At 44.1% G+C, this 26,884-nt stretch overlaps 2 protein-coding genes across 6 annotated transcripts; one reads left to right on the top strand and one right to left on the bottom strand.

Annotated features, from left to right (window-relative positions):
* The first annotated feature begins 1,070 nt into the window (after positions 1 to 1,070).
* On the top strand, positions 1,071 to 6,746 carry LOC136439864 (CMP-N-acetylneuraminate-poly-alpha-2,8-sialyltransferase-like). Its single transcript, XM_066435504.1, has 4 exons — positions 1,071 to 1,476; positions 3,343 to 3,474; positions 3,972 to 4,481; positions 4,902 to 6,746. The coding sequence occupies exons 1-4, from the start codon at positions 1,319 to 1,321 to the stop codon at positions 5,221 to 5,223; spliced, it is 1,122 nt and encodes a 373-aa protein (XP_066291601.1). The 5' UTR covers positions 1,071 to 1,318; the 3' UTR covers positions 5,224 to 6,746.
* LOC136439863 (palmitoleoyl-protein carboxylesterase NOTUM-like) lies at positions 6,020 to 26,811 on the bottom strand. 5 transcript variants are annotated; one of them, XM_066435499.1, is made up of 14 exons: positions 26,423 to 26,811; positions 21,764 to 21,927; positions 21,358 to 21,417; positions 20,787 to 20,899; positions 16,925 to 16,977; positions 15,705 to 15,800; positions 15,013 to 15,073; positions 14,024 to 14,082; positions 12,145 to 12,247; positions 10,608 to 10,796; positions 10,149 to 10,249; positions 9,561 to 9,699; positions 9,061 to 9,108; positions 6,020 to 8,609 (listed from the first exon to the last, which is right to left on the bottom strand). In XM_066435499.1, exons 2-14 carry the CDS (start codon positions 21,908 to 21,910, stop codon positions 8,069 to 8,071), a joined length of 1,710 nt encoding a protein of 569 aa, XP_066291596.1. In that variant the 5' UTR covers positions 21,911 to 21,927; positions 26,423 to 26,811; the 3' UTR covers positions 6,020 to 8,068. The 5 variants fall into 5 exon arrangements, with proteins under 5 accessions (XP_066291596.1, XP_066291598.1, XP_066291597.1 ...); XM_066435501.1 differs by having other exon boundaries at positions 21,770 to 21,927; positions 26,423 to 26,810; XM_066435500.1 differs by lacking the exon at positions 26,423 to 26,811 and adding an exon at positions 25,946 to 26,375.
* Positions 26,812 to 26,884: the final 73 nt, after the last annotated feature.

Here is a 26,884-nt window from a genome sequence, read left to right as displayed (position 1 = left end):
CTCATTAATTATGTAATTGAGGTCTTCATTTGCATAGTTCATATCAATTAATATTTCTCTCTTCCTCAGTTACATATGTCACATGTTTCAGAGTCCTATCATGGAATTTGGTGGATGTATAAACTTTCCTCATTAATTATGCAAATTAGATACTGATTTGCATAAAAAATATCTAATCATGTACATCATCACTCAAGCTATCTACGTACCGAAAATCATTGCCATCCATCAAGCCCTTCTTGAGTTATTCCCTTTCAAAGTCAGATGCAAAACCTGCTCCTGCCGCTAGGGGGCCTAAACCCATACCACTTACTCTCTGTCCAAAGAGCTATCTACCACTCAAAAATCAGTTCCATAGCATGTCCAGAACACGAGATATCAAAACAGGAAGTTCCGCTGCAGTACCGTAACAAGCCGCTAGGGGACCCAAAATCTAATCATTTCCAAGTCTCATCAAGACCTACCCACCTACCAAATATCAAGACAATCCATCCAGGCCTTCTCGAGTTATGTTGTACGTTACAAACAAACACACAAGCACACACACAAACGCTACCCTCTGCATAACCTTCTCGGCGAAGGTAAATATAATTCAAGTGATTATTACACTCTGTTGCTTTGACCCTGCCCAAGAGCTGGAAGAAATTGGATAATTTAATAATTTGAAAATTGTTCGTTAAAGAAAAAAAACGAGAGCAATAAAGAAAGATAAGCGCTCCGTCATATATTCTATAACCAGTGCAGAGGGCACGTACATTTCACTTTGCCCTTTCCTCATGAATAAAGACATGCTATTTTAAGTAAGTCGGGGAGCGCCAAAGACAATGGTAATACCCCATCCCCACTAGAGCGGTGACCTCGCGGTGACCTAAAATTATACAGATCGCTCAACGAATTTCATCGATAAGAAACTTATCTTTTTACGCTTTGAATTTTTTTGTCGGGAATGAGGACCTTTATTAGTGACCTCTGCCGTCAAAACTGTGCCGCTCCGGTGGTTTCAAAGCTTGACGTAAACATCTGATTGATGACTTAATTGAATATGGCTGACGGGGCAACGCCTTAAGGGTGATAGGTAGAGCCGGTCTCAGAACGACTGTAGACTTGTCCTGTAGTACATGTCCGCAGTCAACTGTCACTCACAAACAGTGCCTTATTTTCCCAGACAAAGCAGGGGACTATCATGGCCTACTGTGCCAGTTGTCACATAGAGAGCGACTGAGTACAGCCCGTTTTCTGACACCATTTTGGCGCAGTGTGCCTAGACTGTGTTGTCACAACTTCACGTTCTCAACATTATACTGTGCGCGTTGACAACATGACAATGGCGTCAAAACAAGATACAAGACCGCCACGAGACCAGGATCTGTCTACCTGTAGTAAGGTAGATCTAGGAACACGACTCAAAGTATCGGTCCTTAGCTTGGCTGTCTTCACAATAATTATTGTCCTTCAACAAGAGTTTTATGTACTAAGGTGAGTTTTTGTAGTACTCGATCACTTGTGCATCAAAAGAGCTACAGACAGTGACGTTTACCACAATAGGTGTGTGGGCGGTGAGTGCGGCTCAATCTTTTCTGAGATGTATGTACATGTATTTCACGGTGTGTATTTTGAATGAAAATAGAAGCATAGGGAAACTTAAGCAGCGTCAAGACTAATTGTATACATAATCAAATGGTCTTAAAACACCTTCTGGCTGCCATGACGTCATCCAGACAATTTTGTCGCGCCCGAGGGGGTACATGGATCGGTCACATCATCGGTCTGTTTTGTCTCAAGGCTACCTGGCGCCGCAGGCAGCATCTTTTTACACCGTTTTGATCGGTCACCGTCGGTCACTTTGCCTCATGGGCCACTTTGTAATATGCTTGTAGGAAGTCCCAAATCATAACACGAACCAAATAGACTTAAAACACGCCAAAAATAGTTACTCAAGCAACTGGATAAAATTTTGAAACAGTCAGACGTTTCAGACAGCATCCGCTGTCTTTCGTCAGTGACTAACGATAGGACTGAAGAAAAAACAGGTTTTATACCAAAACTCTGAATAGATATGTTTATGAGGTTCAGACGATTAAGGATATCTTGACGTAGTATTCAAAAGAAGATCAATTCAAGACAAGGTTTTATGCTAATAGTTCAATTAGCTACTGTTGTTTTAGTACAGTAGACTTAAGACATAAAACAGTTTATATTTCACGAAATTACAACAACACACACTCGTTTCTGTGCATAGCTGTGACTTGCAGGGGGGGGGGTGTTAGCCGGTGAGATTGAGACTTCGAATCCGGGGCTACAATGTCAATGGAATGTTCCAAGCAATGCTTTGCTACATAATATTCAAATTATGAAATCAAATCTAATGTAGGTCGCAGCGAGATCGCAGCGCGCGATCGCCGATTAACGGAATGGAGGTCTTTCATGATAGTGCCGAAGGCAGTGGTTATTAGTGGTTGACGTTGTCAAATCTGTGCCACTCCGGCGGTTTCGAAGCTTGACGTAAACACCTGATTGATGACTTGAAAATGGGTGCACTCGTCGGGACAACGCCTTAGAGGGAATAGATAGAACCGGTATAACAATGAATGTAGTACGTGTGCGAAGTCAACTCTCACCCGGAAGGCTGTTAATCACGGACAGTGTCCTTTTCAAAGACATGGCAGGGGTGGGTGGGTGTTGGGTGGGAGGTCACTCTCTTATAATATCTCTTCTTACATGCATGTAACGTTACATGTATTTTGGATGCAAAACAGAAGCATATAGAAACTTCGGCAACGTCATGGTTGATAGTATGACGTTACTCACATAATCATTATGCCATTATGTTACAACGTTTGCCAAGCGAACTCCATGGATCACAGTACATGAACCGTGTCCGGCGATTTCAGTATTTTGTGAAGCATGAAAAAAATCAAAGTATGGAACTATTCACTATGAAAACATATTCGATTGTTCCACATATACTTATATTGTGAGGATGCCCTGATAACGTAATTTTCACTATTGTGTTTGACAGCTACATCGAATATAAGATTCGAATTCCTAATCAAATATCCATTGAAACTAAGACTGAGAATTTGAAGCCTTGTGTATTATCTTTAGTTCCTTTTGTGATCGAATCGGTTTTCTCCAGATTGACGAATGAATGAATGAATGAATGAATGGAGGAAAGAATGAATGAAGGAAATGAGGAGGACAAAAGGAATGAAGTGTGCCATTTCTGACTGCCTTCTTTGACATTGGTCACTCTCTCCAACCTCCGTGCTCTCTCTATATATTACATGGTATAGCGTCATACGTGCTGAAGTGTATCTAACAAAACTTGAAATGTTTCACCAGTGGAGTGATGACAGCGTCTGTCCCTCGGTACAAACTGAGTAAAAACACAACAGTTCAATCTGGCCGGACACCTCCACTGACGTCATCAGTCTCCACGGCGACGTTCAGTGACGAAGCCTTGAAACAAATGAGGTCAGTGACCCCTATATGACATAGCCCGTATAACATAATCTCCAAGCAGATGTTTCCAAACGATTAGATACAGGAATGCATAATACTTACTACTTATGTAATACTACTTACGTATACTTACTCAGTACTGCTAGTATTGCGCAGACTATTGTAAAACTCGGCGAGGAGATAGCCTGCTACCTTGTTGTTGAGCAGAGCTCATGAAAATGAAAATATCACGGCTTCGTAGGAATTTATCGTTATGATCATTAGTGGTAGTATTATCATTACTAGCATCATTAACATCATAATAATAATCATTATTATTAGTATTCTTCATCTTCATCATTAGTATTCTTTATCATTATTATTTAGTATCATTATCATTACTTTATTTCTATACATTCTTTTATTGTTAATGTTATCATTTTTCATCATTATCATTATTTTTATCATTATTGTTACTATTGTTATTATTCATTATTTTTTCTAACATGGATTTCTCGGTCGTCTTACAGAAACGCCACAGTGGGACTTCATCCAAGAAACCATCTTAAAATCAGGTTTATGTTGGGAAATTCGTCGTCGAAATGTGGAGGGGGTCGAAAGAAATCTTGCCGGTCGAAAAGTGGGTTAGTACAGCCCATCGGCCAGTACAGAACCTGTGCCGTCGTTGCGAATGGCGGGATCCTATTGGGAAGCGACTGCGGGGCCGACATTGACGCCAAGGATTACGTCATACGAACCAACCTACCAGCGCTTGTAGGGTTCGAAAGAGATGTCGGTCAAAAGACCAACATGACATTTGTGAACACGAACGTTGTCAAAAGAATGGCGGAATGTTCCCTTTTGAAAGACAGGACTCGCGATCCGTACCCGACTCGCCTACGAAGTATCAATAACACTGTACTGGTTGGGAATAAAGTTTCACAACGTGCACTGCGAGCAGCTGCCCAGAGAAACAAAGTTTCGCTCGCCTTCTGGACATGCAGGACTTGCGACCTTAGACGAAACACGCGCATCAACTCGTAAGTTACCACCTTACTTGGGATGTAGTCCTGATTGTGACATACAGATTTATATGTTCAGTTTGCTCAACTTAATCTAGTTCCTATCTGGATGTTTGCCCGTGGAGAATTGGTCACCAAAGTTTAATACAGGTGATTTACGTCAAAGGTGTTAGTCCCACGTGTTCTCTGTAAACTAGTCTAACGTTACACTACCTAGCTTCATTAGCAGGCTTACGGGTTCGGCTTCGTTTTACTTTTGTGCTGTTTTTTATTGCCATCAGTTCTGATCGCACCCAGTCAGCCTTGAAAAAAAACAGTACATAAGAAATGTTTCGTTTCAACTCGTAAGAATACATGCGAGCGCGGATATCATTGTGGTGTTGCTGTAATGGTAAATTATTCTAATACCATTATTTTTCTATCTGATTTCAAAATCAGGATCGCGTCAAAGATAGCCGGTTGGAAATTTCACAGCCGTCCGTCCTCTGGCCTGGCCACTGTCCTCATCATGAGCACGTTCTGCGACCATCTCTATCTGTACGGCTTCTTCCCTTTCAGCACGGACAAGAACAACAAAGAAATTCCGTACCACTACTTTCCAGATGACGCCGTTGCCGAACCAATCTTTCAAAGGGAGAAACACCACATGGACGTCGAGTACCGTTTGTACAAAGAGCTCCACCGCCGAGGCGTTTTACAGGTACAGGATGGGAAGTGTGAGAGGCAGGAAAAGGGCAACACGTCATCACCTGACCCATGACATTAACTTAATGAAGACAGCGAAGATCCCGGATGTAGTGAAATTTCAACCATGTTGGCTGCGCCGGGGCTTTGGGCAAGTTCAAACCATCGCCAGATCTAGAAATCTTAACTTTGAATTTCAGGCATATTTTGTCAATCAAAGAAACAGTCCGGGAAGACTATGGTGTTTCCCTTTAAAATTGTTGATAACTATCATTTTTGAAATTGTTCACACTTTTATTGATTGTACGGTTTAAGTTCTTGTGATTGATTGCACACCAACTTATCTTGTTGTACCCTGGAAATGACCATTTCTTGAACATTGAACTCCTTCCAATTTTTGTTTTAATATTTCGAACTTGAATCTAGTACTTTATTTATGATTTTGAAGATAGGGCTTCTTATAGGCATTTCTATTTTTGCCCGTTCCTCAAGAAAAAACTGTGAATAGAATAAATGAATAATTCATATCCGAACTTCAATAACAAGTGACGGCATAATAATATAGAAAATAGCTGAAAATTGAACAAAGTGACTGACTTACATTTCATAGTTATTGTGACTATCTGATTAAATAGACATGTCTATTTTCCGTATTTCTGAAATAGAAAAGTCTAGTTCATGATAAAATCTTTGTACATGTTGTAAGTTAGTTTATGGTAGATTAGTTATATATAAGCCAGTCAACAATGAATCATTGGTATGGAAGCTAGTCGACGAAGAATATATTTATGGTATGGAAGCTAGTCCATTTAATTAATTATTAGATGTTAGGAAGTAATAGCGTTATGTTAGATCAGGAAGAGCCAAGACGGTTTAGGTTATATTCTGTTTTATTTTACTTTATCTGGAGTGAAGCATTCAACAAAACAATATTCTTCTCTTCTCATGTTACTAACTTTGGCGGACTTTACAATTTTTCCAAACTGACATAAACTATACTCCTTCACATTTACAGTTAAGTCCTTGAGTGATCGCATCATCGTACCTCGTACAAAATGTCATACCAGACGTCGACGAAACTGAATTTTTACTAACATATTTACTAATTTTTGGCTTTGTACATTAATCATACTTTTTCTTTAGTCTGGCAAGTTTTATGTTGTAATTTCCTATCACAAACATCTTGTGTTATGTAATTTCAATTCTCGTAAGTCTAACAATGGATGAAATAACGTTTAAAAACGCTAAAAACAAAGTGACAAAAGACTCATGATAAATTGTATTACTAAGGCCCTCGTTCCACTACGGCGACCGTGCTGCGACCTACATTGGATTTGTGTGATAAATTCATAATTGGAATATCATGCAAAAAGTTTGACTGAAAAAACAAATACACAAAGCGTAAAAAAAACTCTTCACCTATCTTTATCTATGGAAATTCGATGAAATTCAATCTGTAAAATTTTAGGTCGCATCGCGGTTGCAGGCGGGTCACCGCCCTAGTGGACCGGGGATGTAAGATATTAGCACCTCATATTTTCGGCAACTTTTCTCGGTTGAAGTAATATCGATATCATTCTAATAAACATCGTATTGAGGTATGTTGTATGCAATTATCATGTAATAGACAGGTTAAACCATCAACTAGCATAGAAACATCATTTACATATCGTCACAACAACCACCAGCTCTTCACCAATCAGGGCACCAATAGAAACGCCCCTTTGTCCTAGCCAAACCTTCTTATTACATATTACATACACGCTGTTAAAATATTACAATCAGGCACTCTAGCCTTTTGTAGCCGACACCTTGCCCTACTGCTTTCTTACTAAGATTCCAACCGTTTATTTTCCACGGCATAGAACTTCGTCTCGACATGCTATGCACAAAATAGTACACAAATTACAGATATCGAAAATTTACAACCATATTTCCTTGTAGGTCTATGTTCTAGATACATAATTTCAGTTGAATGTCACTCACCACGCCTAGATTTTTGAGACATCAACAAGTCGTTTACTTGGTTCATGTATTGCTCTATTTTTATATCATACATACATATATCGCTTATGTTGTATATACTAGATCTCTTTTAGGTTCACCGCCCACACAAATCACCAATGTCAGCCAGTAGAAGCCAAAGAACTGAGGCCAGCTAGCCAGAAGTCAAAAGTTTCAAGATTCTTCTTCCGTATAAGTACAATACTATACAATTTGTAAACGCCAACCCCTTACTAACATCAAAGACTTTTCAACGAATGACCACAGTTCTAGAGATTCGCTGTTGGTCACGGGTAACATTTCGAAGAGGTATCCTTGTCACAGAGATGTATCAGAAATCCACTGACAAAGTTCTGTTAAACACGTCCTCTCGTGCCAGGCACACCGCATACAAGCAACAACCCTGGCGTACTGGCCTGTGATGTATGCTTTTAGTTACGTTCGCGCTTGCCAGCCGTCAGCCAATTAGATACCCCGCCTCCGGATCCTGTTGTAGGAGGGAAAGTAACCAGCCTGTTGACTGTGGGCGGCGACGTGATTGGCTGGTGACGGTTGGCCAGCTCTAACGCAGCGAGAATGAAAAATCACAGGACGGCATGCCAGGGTCATTGCTTCATACTAGTATCACAAGCGACGGGTCTGAGATGAGAGGATGGGCAAACGTAGCCTCTACCAGGCTCCACAGGTCGCTGGAAAACTCGTGTAGAAATTAGCCAAATAGACGGATAACATGCCAGAGAAGTTAGACCGCTATAGAAGTTACAGTTTGAGACCTCTAGATGTGGATGGCATATTGGACCCTCTCTGCGTAGCCGACTCCCTTAGCATACTATTCACTCCATTTGGCCAATTTCTACTATTTTGCCAGCCATCCGCGGGGCCTGGTACAGGCTAGGGCAAATGCTGGCTCTCTAAGTCTAACTGGTGAGCATGCGTACTAAGTCGTCGGGGTCCATGCCCATCTGCTCGGCGATGGCGTTCATGTCGATGCCTACGAGTTCCATCATCAACGGAATGAAGTCCATCTCCTCTCCAGTGAAGGGGTTTCTGAGTTTGGGACATGTCGGGTTACAGTGGGGCCAGGGACAACTGTCGACGAGCTGGGACACACACGTGGATTCTTGCGGCTCCGCCCTGCCCCAGAGGAGACTCCTCTGTTTACGGTTTCTCCTGTTCCTCCTATTCCTGCGGCGTCCCCTCCTTCCTTCCCGTCTGCCGGTTCTCTCCACAGGGTCGCCGCTGCCCAGGTCCTTGGCGCCGCCGTCTTTGCCGTCTCTCCTGCGGTCCTTGCGCTCGTTGGCGTAACTGCTCGGATCGTCGGCCATGGGGCTCGCCTCCTCGCGGTGCTTGCGGTGACGGTTGTGGCGGAGGGGCCGTTCTGCCTTGTACACGGACTGCTCCCAGCAGTGGAGGGCGTTAGGTAAGGAGACGCCCTTCATCTTGACTGTCATCCAATCGCTGTTTCACGAAAACAAATATAGGACTATTGTATTATTGATGTTTTGACAGTCGACAAAGACATTTTAAGGAAATTTGTGGGTTTTGACTCACTTGTAGTGCTCTTTTTCCCCGTTGATTTTCCCTTTTTTTCTATTGATCTTAAGCAGAATAACAAATCTGTGAACCAACCAGCCAGGAATTACATAAAAATAAACAATGATAGTATGGGAGTTTCAAATATGATGATTATGATGATTGGCATGGTTCTGTATATTGGCAAGATAGATCGCTTGATATTTGAATGAAATACAATAATTAAACCTACGAATCAATAAAAAACAATTGAGTCATTGAGAGTGTAAGACAGCATGATGTAAGAAACTGCAAAAAATATTATGAACGCAACAAATTCATGGCAAGACATAACGTTAGATATGAGCGAGAAAAAGAGTTGAAATTGAAAACATACCTTTTCGTGATGAGGGTATGGGCCAGACATGCCGGAGCGAATACACCTCTGTGTGGAAAAATAAAGACTGTCAGTATTATCCTCAAGCAACTCATTTCGAACAAAAGAGGAATTTGAAGTAACTAGTGGCCTAGTTGTCTTGATATTCAATATCGCAAGTAGGTTCTCGTGGCGCTGCAGATACACGTACAGTGGCGATAGTCGAATTCAGTTCGGACTATCGTGGAAAATTACATTCTATGAATGCTTTGTTTTTCGTTGCCACTGTTGTTTTGTTTAATTGCTGCTGGTGATGTACAATCTTCTTACAACATAACTTATTTTCAATGGGACAATTGAACCCATAACCAGCACAAGGTTTATCATAGTCTCCTAGTTTATATTCAAAGGGACATTTGTACAATTTTCCAGAACATGATTTAAGGAGTACGCTGGCCCACAACGCCGCTTTACTTTGTACTTTTTTTTAGTCTAGTCTCGCAGTTTCTCGCGGGACTCACGTGACGTTTGTGAGCGTCTTCCTGAGGTCCACGCCCAGGTTGTGGATATAATTCCACTGCTCCTTGTCCACCGGCGTACCCACGTTGTTCACTATCATCTGCGCCTCGTCGAACAACCACTGGATCACGAAGAGCGGAGCTGCAGACACGAAAAACACGAACCGACATTCAATAAAAATGCAGTCTATGACCTCCTCGCTATGATGTGAAGTGGATATTCTAATCAAAGAATGACTTGCTACCTCCGGGGAGGAGGTTAATCTCCGAAGGGGGTATTGTTTTGGTTGTGTTTGTGTGTTCACATCTATAACTCAAGATCATTTCGAAGGATTTGTATGAAGTTTGGTATGTGGGAAGTCATTGAGATACTTTAAAAAATTACGATTTTGGACCCCCTTGTCGCATTTTAAGGTACTACAGCATCACAAACCAACATCCCCTTCCTGGAAGTAGTGTGGTATAGTCCATAGACACCATATAGAATGATGTTGTCTACGTTGAGACCAGGAGACCTAAATCAAAGCAAAGGAGTCATTTCGCTACCATATGATGGTACTCAAGGAATAGACAGTGAGACAACAAGTTTACCTTGCAGGGTAGGGTACGCCCTGTAACCGAAGAAGCAGCGCCACTGCTCATCTCTGCTGTACTGCCGTGCACAGCGCTCTGGCACCTGGCCGTTCCACCATCTAAACGGGTGAAGATAAACAGCCAATCAGAGGTTTGATATTTAGAGCTTGAGTCCTCTGGTGTTTCCATACTGCCTAGCGCATATTGTGACGGCGTTAGGTAAATCAGTGTAAACAGGATATTTACTCTTGTAATCGAAAAAAATAGTTTCTTTGATACAGAAGAAAATACTTATTCATAAAATTTCAGACGTATCAATTATAAAAAGTACTTATTTGAGTACTAGCATCTGAAAGAAAGACGTTCACCTGACCTTGCCATAAGGTCCATTTGAATCATATGCACAGAAGTCCTACTTTTAAGTGGTACAATATCAGGATATTACGCTAGATGGCGTTCGTATCTGTCACCACTTACTGTATTCCTCGGCGGATGGCCTCGGAGGGAGCGCATGAGAGTGTCTCGGTGCACTCGGTCGGCATGTACTGCTTGTTGTCCAGGAACCAGCCGGAGTCTGCCACCCCCTGCACCTGCACGCTGGAACCCTCCCTCCGCAGGAACTCGGCCGAGCGGTCCAGGTTCAGGATCACGCCGGTCCCGCCGGCGCTGCATGCGTTTAAGGACAAGAAACTGTCTTGAGGATATACTCTCACCAGAGCGTCTTTTTAACTACTTTTAGAAGTCTTGAAGAAAACCAGAGAAGACTCGCTATGCCCGGTACGCGAAGCGGTACCTTCAAGCCTGGCTCGTCGGACACGGCTTCTAAGTACTTAAACGACTTGACTAAACATTCCGAAAACTAAAATCAGTTTCTGTTGCACGGTGAGATTCCCCTTTCCCCAGAGAGAGGGAGAGGAATAGAGAGGGAAAGCGAAAGCAAGAGAAGAGAGAGAGATGGGGTGTGAGAGCGAGAGAAAGTGACAGAGACAGAGAGAGACAGGGAGAGACCGCGAGAGACAGAGAGCGAGAGAGACAGAGAGAGAGACAGCGAGAGAGAGCGCGGGAGAGAGAGAGAGAGAGAGAGAGAGAGAGAGAGAGAGAGAGAGAGAGAGAGAGAGAGAGAGAGAGAGAGAGAGAGAGAGAGAGAGAGAGAGAGAGAGAGAGAGAGAGAGAGAGAGAGATAGCGAGAGACAGCGAGAGAGAGCTAGAGAGACTGACTTGCCCTAACCTTTACTTTCCTTCCTAGTTGGAGAAATACTTTGGGTTATTTAGCCGAGGGACGGTTTAGAGTAATATTCATTTACAATGTCCAATGGTACGTGAGTGTACTGTGACAATTCTGTTGTTTTCGATTCGTAGACAACGTACATATAATACTATTGGGTTACTCTCCAGTTGGGTCATTTTGTTCAGTGGTGCCCTACCACAGACAAGACCGGAGTGCTCTCAAGAAACAGACTTTCGCTCGTAAATAGCGTAGAAATAAATACCGCGGGGATGTCACCCAGTACCCCCCACTCCCGGACCGTGCGTGTTTTCTCTGCACGGTCGAATTCAGCGGAATTCACCAAGAATCCGGGGAAACCCACGAAAGTGTCGGAACACCCACCGCTGTTTATAGCAGCCCGGTGGTGTTTGTTTCTTGATCGCACATTCTTCCGAGTCAAAGAATGTAGAGATGCTTCCCAGTTGAGCAGAGTTTACAAGAGGAGAGGCACGGCATAGCACCGGGACCAGTAAAGGGGATCTGTCATTGCACACCAAGGACCACAGCTTCACTAAGTTCAATTCTACTATAGGCAGAGATGAGGGAAGAAAAGTACGAAGTCCATCGCAGAAGTTTAGTAAAAAAGCTGCATGTTCTGTGCGTGTGTATTTTCTTCCTCTTCGTGCATTTTTCATTTCCGCTATTTCATGCGTTTTTCATTTCTGCTATTTCATGTATTTTTTTTAACTTGTGATAATATTTCTATTACTTTTTAATTGAATTTTCCGCCTGTGTGCGATGACTCACCTGCTTCCCGACAGAAGTAAAGTCTTGCTGTTCTTGAGCCCTAGCGGCAGCAGCTCGCGTAGCACCTCTTGTAGGATAAGCGCGCCCATGAAGGCGAAGTCATCTGGAACATAAACATCATCATATCAAGACCTTGCAGAAGTCAGAGAGGGCAATACTAGCACTCTATGACGACGTAATGTGCATACGAGAGACTCCAGGCGATCTGCCTGGCTGATGAATTGTTTGTTTCTATCAAAGCCAACTGTCAACAATAACTTAGCACATTTTAACCCTAGCCTTGACAAGAATTGTACCACAGTTGCAACATAATTCATCAGGGTTTCTGTTGGATGTTTGGTCAACGTTGGATCAGAATTTTGTCCATTTGTTGCATACGATATCTATTCCAACAGAACATTAAGAAACTATAGACAGGATATCATCCTTATATAAGCGAACACGATTTAACACGATACTTTGTGTCGAAGTGTTGGCAATACTATGATCATACAGCAGAAATACAGTTTGAAATGTGGCAAAATTTAATAGTTTATGGCGTTATTTCCGTAAGATGATTTCCCTTGGGCACAAGTGGATTTAAACATATACATATACGCATGCCACAACACCGAGAAACTGTAGACAGGATATCATCCTTTTATACGCAACTTAATACGATACTAGTTTGAAATGTGGCAAACTTTCAGTTTCTGTCGTTTCCGTAAAATGATTCCGCTTTGGCACAAGTGGATCTGAACATACGCAAGTCACCCTTAAACATACGCATGCCACGAAAGCAGATGTGTTGGAAAAGTATATTCCAACTGAGGTACGTCAATGTCTACGATATTCGCACTCTCTCCAATTTACTAGATATTCATCAAGAGAGTTAGTACTGAACGCGAATATTGCCACTGCTATCTCATATAATAACTAACCTACTCAACGTTTTGTGGAAATTATAAAGGTAAAAGTAGCATTTCGACAGAACGTATCGTCTATAAAGTCATGTTGTGAGAAAATCATACTTTCTGTTAGCGTTTTTATATTTATTAATAAGGAATCTTAGTGGCAAAGACTAAAAAGAATACACCGAAGAGTCACAGTCCGTCCGTGAGCATCATTTTTCATTCCACTTATCGTCCTGTCAGCGCCCCACAAATAACAGTCGCGTTTGTTTGCGGTGACGTGGCCCATGACGACACACAAACAGAGGCTCATGTGAACTTCGGAGAGTAGTGACGGTGTCTGGTGATCTTATCTCTCTCCGACTGAATCTTCCTCTGTTTCATTCTTTCAACCTTTGATACTCATTTCCTCGGGCCCGCCTTCTGTTCACAGACACTCGTTTCTATGATCATCAAATATTTCTCCAAGGGCCCGGTCATGTCCAACATTACGTTGGGATACTCCTGTATATATCCTGTAAAATTCAACTGTCTTGTTATGGAAACGGTTATCTCAGATCATTGCCGGCGGTTGGCTCTGTCACAGCCTGCTTGAAAATTCTATCGCATAAAAGTCGTACGACGACCTACGACACGAGTCATTTCTTGCAGTTCGTTTCCTTCTTGCTTTTCATTTCAATGTTCATAGAATATTGCTTATCAAAGCGTCAAACTAACGTTTCTAAAAATACGTATACGGTTAGAAGTCGACATGAAATAAGTCCTGTAGATTTTGATAACTCTGACATACCCTTGACTTCAAATAAAAACAACGAATGAGAGGGCTTGGGTTGTATTACGTCTACTGATATTACGCAGTTGTGTTTGAGAATCCTCGAGGCAGAGGACAGACGGACCGAAGGCCCATAGACCGTCTGAGCCCCACTGTGCCCACAATGGTAGTAGGTGTCATGAAGAGTTCAACAAGAGCCACTAGAGAATAAACCAACCTTTGTCGCGTCGGGGCGACATGCCACTCCACACGTCACTGGAGCAGTAGGGAACGTATCTGCGGATGGAGACAAATAAGCCTTGGTTAGTCCACCTCAAACACGCGTACAATACGCCACACTGTGGCCTGTTTGGCCAGCACAGCCCTTCCTTGTGTTCTTCAAGGACCACTTGTGCTCCTCTCGGCGGCAGAAGTGGCCCTCTTGTGTTGCTCCCATGACGTTAGTGCCCCGTACACCGGTCTCTTGTTGTCCTTCAACTGCCGGGCTTCAACCGCAGCAGGGTTTTTTCCTTCCACAAGTTTGGATGTCTTGTGCTAGTGACTCTCTGTCGTGTTAAACATGGATATGTGTTCTGTCGTCGGAGGTAGATCATTATCTGATATGACATTGATTTCATGTTGAAGTAACAATTAGATGTCAAAAGCAGGTTGACAAGCAATCGTTGTAAAATGCATCTAACCTTTATTGAGTGTTGGCGAGTCCTGAAATTGTACCAAAAATTACCACACAATTTGAAAAAAACAACAACATTATTTCATCGTCTTTACTAAGGCTGCACTGTCACATGTCTTTCCAAAGCGTCAAGTTGAAGTTGCTCATTGGCGGACGCCTTGGAAATCAGTCTGAAAGCTTTACATCACATGGTGCCGTTTGCAGACTAAGTTTAACTTAAAGGACCTATTCGTACATGATTTACTCCTGACCGAAAAATGTTTCAAACAGACACACGTTAAAACGGTTCACCACTGTCGCACTGCCAATTCACTTCCTTCGGGGACCTACCATGACCCCTGTACTTAACGTTGAGACAATAATCTATATGACAGATCCCTAACCGCCGCTAAGCGACCCCTAGAGTACTCATCACTGTACCTCCAGCGCGCATTCCCCGCATTGCTGTGGGGATTCCTGCACTGAGCTGATATTTCCGCCATGTCTACTATTCTTTGATCCGCGCCCAATACCCAAAATTAGCGGGAACTCACACAGTGTTGGCGTTCCACCAGTAAGGGTTCTCCTCCGGGTCGGGCGAGAGGATGCCGCTTCCTGAAACGAGCGAAAGGGTAACGATGACGATCTAGACCGTGTAATTGTTGGGTAATGGTTCAAAGAAAGGGTGAAGAAACATTTGAAATGACAGGTTTTTATCTACATAAATCAAGATGACATATTGCACACTTTCATTCCTAGTTTCCCGGTGAAATGCGCTATGCAACGGGAATAAGAGGTGCCACCATAGCAACAGATATAAAAACCTGCTGTAGTTCCATAGAAAGGTGCTAGGGCACAAGAGGCTGCGATTGCTGAGCAACAAACATTTGACAGGTGGCTCAACGAATCTAATAGATTCAGAACGAATCTTGTTTAAACTTCGTTTGTTTTGTTGTCTTTTAAATCATACCTTTACATTATGCATTATATTTCGAGTATGAAATGGTGACTCAAATCAAATTTTGGTCGCTCAACTGTCGCTCAGCGATCGCCGGCTATTAATGTAATAAAAAGAAGTCAAACCCCAAAAGCTTAGATTGCATTCCGTTGCAATTTTTAGAATAGTCACTTGTTCCACTTGTCGCTATTGTCAACTTGCACTGTCGCTATACCTTTTATATTGCATTTAGCCCTCGGGCAACAACTCTCAACTAAAACTCAATACAGGCAAAGAATGCTGACTGACCTTTTTGCCTATCCGGCCATCGCTTGGAGCTCATGAGGTTGGCCATGTTAGCCCACCTGTTCCTGCAACTCGCCTGGTCAAAGCAGTACCACCCACCTGAAGGGGAAACAACACGGGTCGGACGGTAAAGATAAAGCCACTCCAACACCAAACCGGGCAAATCTTATGAAGGGTCCGCCTATTTTTTAAAGGTTTGGGTTGAGCTCTATACAGTTGTCCCGACAAGGTTTTGGCGTTTTTCCTTGGTAAGATTAGTGCTCCCATTGTCCTATTTCGTCGTCAATAACTGTTGCGTTTTCAGGCTTGCGCTCTTTAGAGTTATATCTAAATGCGCTGTACTAGTATTTTAAGGCCACTTATTTAGAACTCTTATATTTTCAAATGTTTCACTTACGATCTATAACGCTGTAAAAGATGCACCAAAAGCCCCCAATTCACGCGAAGCTCTTGTACCTTTTCACTAACAGCGTGTATGTATATCTATTGGGTTACGGAGTTCATGTGATGCTTATATCAATTAACCCTATAATGGCCGTCATATAAGTTCAGCTTAGGACTTCGCTTTACCGTAGTCTTACCAATACACCAGGTCACTTAGCTTCCATACAGAATGATACTTCATACTTTTTGCATTGAAGTGAACTGTCAAACTATACATATAAGTAACCATATCTCAACCTGTAACACATAGTGTTGACACCTGAACCTCGCGTATGGATGATGCCGGCATTGGTTAAACCACGAACATGATGTAAAGTTAGTGATCACATCATCCATGGGCAACTCCAACCAGCGCGGGACATCGCCCAACGCTGTCACTCCGACGATGTCCGGAATTCTAAACCTCTTTGACACTCTTGAGAACCACACGCGGGACATCCCCCCTATCCCAGCTATGTTCCCATCAGCGGGACCTTGCACCGTGGGGTGGGTCGTTACAAGTCGACGACGGGTGTGGTCCCCCAACGGGAATGGGGAACGGTATGCGTCGGAATCTACATATCGGTATATAGAGTATAACCTTTGGCTACAGTTTTCAGTACAAGACCGGCTAACTTTGCACCATGAAGTTCAGAACGTTGATCTACATCATACCTCAGTTTGACTAAGACCAAAGGGATTTGGCGAATCTATGGACGATTAAGCAAAAGATCCGTACAAGACCATGCAATGCCATTAACGTAGCGACGATGTCAAAATATTTGTCCTCATTTTCTCACCTTCTAAGAAGAGCAGCCAGCGTTTGCTTCCGTGGGATCTTCGTAGGTAATACCTGCGGGAAAACGAGAAAGTAAGACTTAAGTTAGTTTAAAGGCCAATGACAGGTATCTTTATTGGTTTAAGTGGAAAGGGAAATGTTATTATTGACTTCGCGCGTATCATTTGCGGAGCGGCACGTGGCGAGAGTATGCAGAGGATGCCAGGTTCCCGGCCGGTTTTGTTTTTACCGTCTGCGTTTTACAGCGCCGCTATATTTGAGAGTAAAGTTCCTAAGAATAGCAACCTGGCCGCGATTTAGAGCGGCTTCTGTGCCAAATGAAGCGCAGCGTGGCGCAGGAATTCGGGCGGGCCTCAATTGACCTTGCTGCAATGAATTCCATATTGCATTCCTTGAACACACAATGGCAAGAACGTAGTGGGAAACCAAACCCTCCCTGTGATTGCATTAAACCATCATCGTACAGCATATGTCTTCAGAGCACAAAGTATTCTTCGAAGACGATGTTTTCATCTAAAAACAACTGTATGTTCTTTTAACCGTAATGATAACGACTTGCCTGATCCCTCAGTAAAAAAATATCAAGACACCTAACTTATACAAAAATGTCTCCAGCGTACCTTGTTCAAAGTCTATTGCGAGAAGAAAACAGGCATCGGAAAACGGGGTCAAACCATCAAATGGTACTTAATACTCTTTACTTCCCTACCTATTACACGTGTTACAAGCTAGTTTCTTCGCACCGTCTTTTCACAAATGATGCTTAATGATTTTCTTCAAATGTTCTTTTTCTATCCTTACGTTCATGTATCTTAGCCTGGTATCCAAACCTATTATAGCGTCCGGAGAGGACAGAAGGGACTCGAGATCTATAATGTGTGTCTTAGACTTCAAAATATAGCACCGCCTTGTACATTACAGATATAGAATCTGACTTTTAAACCTCCCTTTATATGCTGATTTACTTGAAGCCCTGGTCCATGTCCTCCTATGCTCTGGATCGTGACTTTATGGTCCTAAGCTTTACGACATGTCGACATGAGAGCGCCAGACGCGCGGCCTGACATGGCCCTGACCCGGCTGAACCGAATCCACACGGACCAACTTTCATCTCTCAGATCGCGCAGATAAAGCATGCAGCACCTCTAACAACATCCACGTGAAGATGGGGTCGGGAGGCTCCTCATGTGTTTTCACTAGGGTAAAGACAGGTTCCGTTTGAAGCCCTGACATTTTGGAAGTGTTGTGGTGCAATCCTCTGCACCAAAAATGTGTATGTGTGTGTGTGTGTGTGTGTGTGTGTGTATGTGTATGTGTGTGTGTATGTATGTGTGTATGTATGTATGTATTTGTGTATGTATGTATGTGTGTATTTGCATGTATGTGTGTATGTGTATGTGTGTGTATGTATATATGTGTGTGTGTGTGCGCATGTATGAGTGTGTGTGTATGTGTGTATGCATATATGTATGTGTGTGTGTGTGTCTGTGAGTGTGAGAATAACTATGTGTGTGCGTATGTGTGTGACTTTGTATGTGCGTATGTGTGTGTGAGAGAGTAACTGTGTGTGCGTGTGTGTGCGTGTGTGTGTGTGTGTGTGCGTGTGTGTGCGCGTGTCTTTGTTGGTTTCGTACCTCACCGAGAACTGATCACTGCAGATCACTACCTTCTCAGTTCCTGGCTCTGGCTGTTTTGACTACCTGTTGAAGAGTAAGACTCGCTTCGATAGATAAGACATATAAGCCGAAAATTGCCGTTACAAATCTTTGACGCAAAGATAACATTACGATATGTATTTCTTCTTTATTGTTTCAAATCCGGGGCGTCATCCAATCCGTTAACGCGTACTTCTCTCGGACCAGGGTTCAAAACCGAAATTGCACTGAAGAAAGAGACTGGCAGTGACAGTGTCAGGCAGATAGGAAACATTCAGAAAGACTTTAATTCAGAGGAGACGACCTGCGGAGGCACGTTGTATACACCGCGGGTCGGGTTACCAGCCATGTGCAGGACGTGTGCAAGTGATTACGGCGGGGGAGGGGGACCTGTTCGCCAGCCAGCGCGAGAAGGGCTCTCCGGTGATGGCCGACGACAGGCCCAATCTGCTGTCAGGACAGGCGAGGCCCGGGGCGGATTACGAAGGGGCGGAAGGTCGGCGGAGGGATGGGGTCGGCTTTGAGGACGGCAGTCGGGATTAGGAGCGGCGTCGATGCAATAACCGCCCCCTTGTTGTCCTTTAGTTTTATTGGCTGCTTTGACGACACGACTAGAGTTGAAGAGACAGGGAGAAACGGGGGTGTACTTAGACGGCGACCTTGTGGCCGCTTCGCCTTTTATCTGTCTGATACTCATCTCTACATAAAGACTTGTCCTAATGAGATTTGCCGGGAATGAAAGAGAGCGGTTTTCCAACAAACAACATAGGTGAATGGACAGCATTGGCAAGGGCAAAAGTTTGTCGTTGTTAAAAAAACGGTGCCATACATTGATTTCACATAGGCAAGACCTTTCAAGAACTACTGGGCGTTCAGATTTGCCGAATGTATTTTAGTGAACGCTCAATAAAATCCATGTCCAAACGATTTAGATCGTCTCTTAATGACCTTTCTATGATCTCGAACGTCTTCCACAATGACCTTTCAATGACACTTCAATGATTTTTAGTCGCTCATCAGTTGTCTCTGTAAAGCCCCCTCTCGCTTCACCCGCGGCACGTTGGCAGCGTCGCTGCGTCCTAAACTGTATTTGTGTTACCCTTGACTTCATAATGGGAATATCATGCAAAACGTACATGGATGACTAAAAAGACTAAAAAGATTTGTTTTTCATCGATGAAATTCGATGAGCGCGCGGTCAAATCGCTCTGCCGCAGCGAGGTCGTCAACGTGCCGCGGGTCCAGTGAGATAGGGGCTTTAGTGATGAAAAAGGATTCATCATCTACGACCGACATCCATACTCTAAGTCGGCTAGTTACACAGGATGACTGCGTGCCTGCTGAAATAGGCTACCGGTTTCAATCAACCTTGCTAACTAAATATATTAAGCGTAAAAACGAGTGCGTGAGGCAGCAAACGAGAATCGACAGAAAAGGCAAATACTTTAAATATCGTGAACACAATTTCTTCGACATTGGGCGAACTTCGTCACTTCCCGACGCCGACGCGATGAAATTGACTTCGTGTCGGACAGAGAGTATTGTTTCTTCCCCGATATCAAGTACACAATGAATGTATAACTGATGACTTTCGTTTTGACACGAACCACGAACGAACATCGCGTTTCCGATCTCGATACAAAATGCGATTGTTCTGGCCTCCTAAAGATGGTGTCCCCGCGACGCGGCTTAGGTCCCTTTCCCACTAGACGGCGATCACTGAGCGACCGTTAAGCGACCAAAATTGAATTTGTGTGTCCATTCATATTATTGGAATATCTTGCCCGCTGTAAAATTTATGAATAGTTATGATTTAAAAGGTAACAAGACACACAAAACGTAGTAAAGATTCTTCCCTATCTATGTAATTCCTTGAACGATCTGTCAAATGTTTGGTCTCTCAGTGGTCGCAGGCTCCAGTGGAAATGGGGTGTTACCACGACTGTGGTGTGAAGAAAGTACCTCCAGAGCAACTACCTCAAGATCAGTGTACTACGACAGTCTGAGGCCCGATTTACACACAGGTTTTTGGAGTCGACTCAGGGCTGTGTGTGAGGAGCTTTGTGCTGCTCGAGTGGAGTTTTCCTACTAGAAAACGCTACTTGAGTGGCCTAGGGTTCTCCTTGCACAGTACTAAGTCGTCCAAGTCGACTCGAAACGCTTGTGTAAACCCAGCCTAACACGGCCGCCATCCTTCCCCGTACTTACCCAGCAGGTGAGCCGTCGTTACAGGTGACAGACGTGTTCCTCAGCTTGTGTAACTTCATGTCCGTGAAGCCCATGGATCCGCAGGCGTGGACAGCCTCGGCCAGGTCCTTCATCTGAAAAGAGATGTGTAATGGTGAAACACAACGAAACATAGAACTAATATCTCATTACGTGATTGTTTCTAAATTACGGTTTGTGGAACGGACCTCACCCCAGAAAATAACAAATTATTGATAAGAGAGTATTTCAGTAATTTTGGTATTTGATAGGAGGGGGGGCAAGAGTAAAACCATTTTGTGGTTCCTTCAAAAATAAACGGGGAAAAGAGGGTGGGGAGTTCAATGAGTTTGAAAACAACACCAGAAAGTGACAAAAAAGAATGTCAATAAAACTTATATAAGAAATTGTTTTTCACATTGCCAGAGAATCGTAGAGTATATGAAGAAAGGTTGTTGAGTAAAGAGATAAAAGAAAGGCAGGCAGGTTGACTGGTTGTTGTTCCTCACCGTGCGTTTCTATCGGAGCAGAATCCACCTTATTCCCGTAGATGTAAGTACGACACAACATATACCTTTTTTGCGAAGTTCTGGCCCCTTTTCCTAGACTTCCTTCTCTGCGTCCGGCCTAATGTCTAAGTATATTCCATAATGAGTGGTAAGTTTCTAATCTACTGTAACCGTCAGGAGTCCAGCCCCTATAAATCATAAATATTTGTATACAATCGTTTGTTGAATTTTAGTAAAAAGATATGCAAAAATCACCTTAAAACCATCTGGAGTGACATGCGCATTCCTGTATTTGACGCACTTCATTCTATTAAAGGTTTGCGTGGATTCGTTTTTTCCTCAGTTCTTTCTTGACAAAACTTTCAGAAACTGTTCCAATCCTTGTGTCTAGGGCCTTAGACAGACGTGCGCCTGATACAAGCTGGAATAAACATGCCGGAGACACCCAGATACAAGGGAGGGGCAACCTACATGTACCTGAGTCATGAGTGCCTCCGAGTCGGCAAGCTTCGTCACGTCGATGGCGAACTCGTCCGACAGGTGGCCGCCGACGTTCCTGGCGAAGACTTCCGAGCCCTCCCGAACGAACACGAGCAGCACAACAGCCAAGAACAGCATCGTCTCCTCGGTCCTGTCTGGATAGGAAGACAAGTATCTGTACTTATACCTGTATCTGTATTTATACAGTATCTGTTCACACAGTATAACCGCCTTTCGACGTAACACACCAGCTTCACAGACACGCGTCGCGGAAGAAGCTGGTTATATTACACTGAACGACCTGCCACAACTAACCTTTGCACACTTAACTGCAAACGTTAAAGCTATATCTAGTGAAGGAGGCCCTACTATGCAACGAGCTCCACTCTAAGATAAGGTTTTAGTTCTAGGAAAGAACTAACGTAGTGAACGGTTTATATTTAGCTCGTCGTAAACAGTCCTGAAGGCCGTCGGAGCCAGCGCGCCAGGTACGCCGACCCGGAGAACACCCCCTCCCGCGAGTGGGAAGTCAGTCGTCGTGCTTCGTTTTGCCCGCTGCGGGTTTCCCGACTCCCTAAATCAAGGAAAGGCTAAAAGTAGCAGAGTAGCCGGCGGCCACTTTGAGCAAAATTGGCAGCACCTGGGGAAGACGTAACGGTGACCTCGTATTCTTCCCACTCTTTTCTTTTTCTGCTCTCTCTTGTAAACTGGAAACACGCGATGCAAGCATAACGTTCGCACACTCGCCGCACCCAGGATGGAAGTCGGGGGCGTTGGCCTCTTTCTGTCGACCGACGTGGTCGGCTGCGTGCATGTTGCTAGCACGCACCATCAGCTTTGCGGTGAAGTAGAAAAAGGGCAAATGCAAACCAAACGGGAAGCAGTATTTCTCATCAGCAGGGCCCTGCAGGCTACAGACGGAGTCAGCCGCCGACGCCAACTCTCCTCCCTGTACCAAAACCTCGGGAAATCAGACTAATTGTATGGTTTCCTTAAGAAATTGGACGAATACCACGGCCTCGAATTCATTGGTAACGACTTAAGCAGGCTGACGATGTAAGGTCTCGTCATAAATGTCTCTAGGTTCAACGAGCGGCGAACTATTGACAACCCGACACAAACAGCACTTTACCGTTCGTCGAGCATACTTGAATATTGAAAGATTCATTTTTTCTGTGATTTCGTTATTTATCAATGTCTGAAACAAATTAGAGGGGAAAATGATGTAACGGACTCATATTGTTTCCTGGACATTTCCGTCAAGAGCTATCAATATTCGTTTCCTAGGAAAACAGAAAACAAAGAAATAACAACATAAAAAGAATGGCTGGAGAATATCATGGGTAGCATCTAAGTGCGCCTGTCACCAGACGCAAAGGTATTTACACTAATGGCTCTTGGGCGGACTACATATCCATGTTCTGCACGATGACGAACATCAAGTTTATATGTCGTTGCCAGCAACATTGTCTTGTTGTGGGAACGGCGATAGACTGGGTTCCATCCCCCGGCGCCTGTACTTAAGTAGCCTGTCTTGGAGTGCGTTAGTCTCAAGACTGTCCAGAAGGCGTAACACAGGTCGGTCCATCCACGGCGAGAGCGTCGCCCTCCCCAATTAGACCAGCGTCTGAGTAATTTGGCATTTCTCTTGGATCCTTGCGACCGGGGCGCTGCCGACATGCCTGGCCCCACCGGCCGGCGCCACAGCGCTGAGAAACAATCTCGGGGAAAGCGCTTCAGCCTTGGCACCGTCTGGTCTCAGAAGTCGTCGCAAAGGAAGACAAAGTTATCCCCCTACGAATCTGGCAATGATCATAAGGTATGCAATAATCGGCTGTACAACGCCGGGTTGTCTTTTCCTGGTACTTTCGATAGACGTAAAACATCACTCGGTACGAGAAGGCCCAATGACGAACAGCGGTGGCAAGATAGTACGCGTGTTGTCAAGTGATTTTTAATAAACAATATTTCCGAATACGGCAATGATCGGGTATGCTCAATAATCGGCTGTACAACGCCGGTACCAGGATGTCTTTTCTGGGTCCGAGATGCAAAACATTGTGCGATGATACGAGAACACAGTGAAGAACGGGAGTAGCGAACATACGCGCTTCTAGCTTGTCAAATGGCCTTTAACAAAAAATATAGGTCTAAATTCATCTTCTTTAAGATTGATGCAACACGTATCCTCGACCCATAGGGACCAATTACTTACTGTTCAGACAACGATACTCAAATACACACTATTAAACACAGCGCCCGATAACGCCGCTACCGTTTACGTCTACCACTTCAACGTGGTGCAAGGATAGTCTCTACGGTAGAGACTAACTACGTCGGTTTTTTTGGAGAATATTTGCCAGGGTTTCATTTGCAGGCTACACGGGTGATACTGTAAATGCATTTAAGTTTGCGTGGTTTTTATTTCGCGCTAAGGGGAAAATGGAGTGTTCGCGGTGGTTTTAAGTTTGCGGCAGCGCTATAGTCACATATTGTTACAGTATTGGACAAAAATGTTCGCGGTGGTTTTAAGTTTTAAAAACCGCGAAAATAAAGCCACCGCGAACATTTTTGCATTTACAGTATTAGTAGGGATTGTATCAACCTTTTCCGACAGTCGGTTGTCAAAGAAATTGAGCAAACAAAAACAGAAACAGCTCAGAGATTATCTAAATGATCTCGCAAATACACCTAGATTGAAAGGAATTCTACACATCAGTGCGAAGCGTTCGGTAATTCACAATTTCACCAAAAACAAACACTTCAATCAGCGAAGGAAACGATGCCATGATTGTCAGTGCCGACTTGCTGTGTGAAAGACTACTTGTTGTGATTGGTGTACAATAGAATCGATAGCGCTAAGAGGACAGAACCCGCCGGCAGGCGCGAGGGGTGGAACGCGCGGAGCATACCGATCGTACTTGGCACATTGTTGTCAACATTGTTACGCTATCGGCTATACAGACCTACCGAACGTACACGTGCACTGTCTTCACCGTCACGACTTTGGGGAAACCTCGGTCGGCCCGAATCGGATACTTTAAAGTCTCGGATGATACCGACGACTTAGAGACCAACATTATCTTACAAGACGTATTTATAGATGAACGTATTCATTTATTTGTTAGGTAGTATTGGCGTGGAATGTAGACGAAGGGTAACGCCCATTTTTGCGCACACGTTAAGTACTGAAAAAAAACTAGACTGACACAAACGACGAGAAAGCCACCACTTTGTAGTAGGGTGAGCTGTGATTCTTGTAATTACGTTTAAACGCAGTGAAAGAACTGGAACCACATGAAAGAAGGCAACGCCGGGCTGGATTTGGGCCAGGGAAGATCATGCTCGTGAGGCAGACCCCGAGGCGCCGGCTTTCCGAGAGGCATTATTTTCACTTTTACGACTTTACGATTTCCCAGTCATAAAATAAAAAAGAACATAGCATTTTTTTCTTAAAAGACTTTGTTTCTTGACGTCTGAGAAATCATCCTCGGTCTCAATGACATTCCACAAATTACTACATATATCAAAATAATGGCTGAAATTTATGGGAAAATGCTAGCAGGAAGCTGACCACATCTAAACTAAAGACTCGGTCTTTGTGACCGTCGGTATCCGACAACACTGGTACCGGCAGGCTAAAACAAAATCGTGAATTATGAGCCAACACGCGGGTACGTTTGGTCCCAAGTTGTACCAAGCTGCAATGTTTGACGGGCCTGGTGAAAGTTGTTCCGCCCCGGACGGTACGATTCAAGTCTCTGTGGCGGGATGCAAGGCGGGTCTTGGTCACAGGTCGGGCGGCGTGCGTCCACAGGCAGCCGGGCGAATAAGACCGGGTGCTTACCCGTACCAAATATAGCTGACAAGCCTCTGAATTGAATTGAATTAAACTGTTTTCTGAGGCATGCATCGAAAAAGGCTGGGCAGTGAACCGAGGGGTGTGACCTTGAATTGGCCAAATCCCCTCGCGATGACATTTACCCTGACCCGGCGAATTGGGCTCGCAGCGTGAACGTTTGCTTGAAAGCATTTTTCTCCGTCACTACTGGGCGACACGGGCCATAAAAGCCAGGCGAGAGAACACAGAACACGACTTCAATGGGAGGAATCAATCGCTGCGATTCAGCAATCGGATGACTAACCTAACCAAAGAACGAAAATCCGGCTTACCGGGTGTTGCGACGAAAAGCTCAGTACAACGCGTTTGTGCCGGACGTCCAAATCCTCTTTGCACACTTTCTTCCCAAAACAACTTCCGCGGTGGCTTTCCACTCTCTCAGTCACAGCAAAACCCGTCGTAGTACCTGCTACATACACCGTGGCCAAAGGCCTGAACGCCGGACCTTCGGAGTAATGACGATCTTCCTCCGAGGGCATGTGCCGAGTCTGCGCCTGGCCGCACACGCATGCCCCATACGGCCCAAACGTGCGACGACCGCGCTAAATGTCAGGAATGCCCGGCTTTTGGCGTAGTAAATGTTTTTCCTCCTTTGTGCTTCCCCGAAATTGCATCCATGTTATGCATGCTCCACTTTTTACCCTACACCACACACATTTCTTTGATTAGTCGAGTATTTCTACCAGTGATGCGGCAAAGAAATACATGCGTATCTAATAAAAACAGCAGACAGTAAGAAATGTACCTACCCCTTTCCGATTGATGTGCGGCCGACGTGGTTAAAACAGTTCAACTCGCAACCCCCACTCCGCCTTATTTCTGTACGCGGAAGAAAGTTTGGTCCCTCTCGTATCCTTCCCGTCCAACACAAAGTGCGGAAGCCCGGCCAGCCTGTTCCAAGAGAAGTGGTGGTGGATTTGAAGCGCTCTTCCTTTTTGAGGAACCGCCGCGCTCCTCGCCTATTGGTAGACGTGGCCAGGCGGCGGCGACTACATAGGCCCACTGCTTTCATGTTTAATTGGTTCCTAAACAAACAGGACCGGGCCGACCGAGCATAAACAGTTTGATCTGCGATCAAACGGGCCCCTGGGAACTGTAGCGTAAGGCGATATGTTTGTCCTCAAGCGCGTGCATCAACAGTCAAACACATGTTTAAATTAATTATAGAATAATTATCCCCCTCCCCCCTTGCCTTGAACAGAAACCAGCGA

This window comes from Branchiostoma lanceolatum, chromosome 8 (assembly GCF_035083965.1).
Source record: "Branchiostoma lanceolatum isolate klBraLanc5 chromosome 8, klBraLanc5.hap2, whole genome shotgun sequence".
NCBI classification, from domain to species: domain Eukaryota; kingdom Metazoa; phylum Chordata; class Leptocardii; order Amphioxiformes; family Branchiostomatidae; genus Branchiostoma; species Branchiostoma lanceolatum.
Note: the sequence above shows the minus strand (reverse complement) of the source record. Positions and strands in the feature narration are given on the sequence as shown.

What these genes read in the sequence shown, in the direction of transcription:
- LOC136439863 (XM_066435499.1), bottom strand. Translation starts at nt 21,910, where the DNA reads ATGCTGTTCTTGGCTGTTGTGCTGCTCGTGTTCGTTCGGGAGGGCTCG. An exon ending in GTCGCCCCGACGCGACAAAG is followed by an intron (nt 12,248 to 14,023) that starts GTTGGTTTATTC and finishes TTTATGTTCCAG; the next exon opens with ATGACTTCGCCTTCATGGGC. An exon ending in CATACCCTCATCACGAAAAG is followed by an intron (nt 8,610 to 9,060) that starts GTATGTTTTCAA and finishes TTCGTGAAACAG; the next exon opens with CGATTGGATGACAGTCAAGA.
- LOC136439864 (XM_066435504.1), top strand. Translation starts at nt 1,319, where the DNA reads ATGACAATGGCGTCAAAACAAGATACAAGACCGCCACGAGACCAGGAT. An exon ending in CAAGAGTTTTATGTACTAAG is followed by an intron (nt 1,477 to 3,342) that starts GTGAGTTTTTGT and finishes ATGTTTCACCAG; the next exon opens with TGGAGTGATGACAGCGTCTG. An exon ending in CGAAACACGCGCATCAACTC is followed by an intron (nt 4,482 to 4,901) that starts GTAAGTTACCAC and finishes TTTCAAAATCAG; the next exon opens with GATCGCGTCAAAGATAGCCG.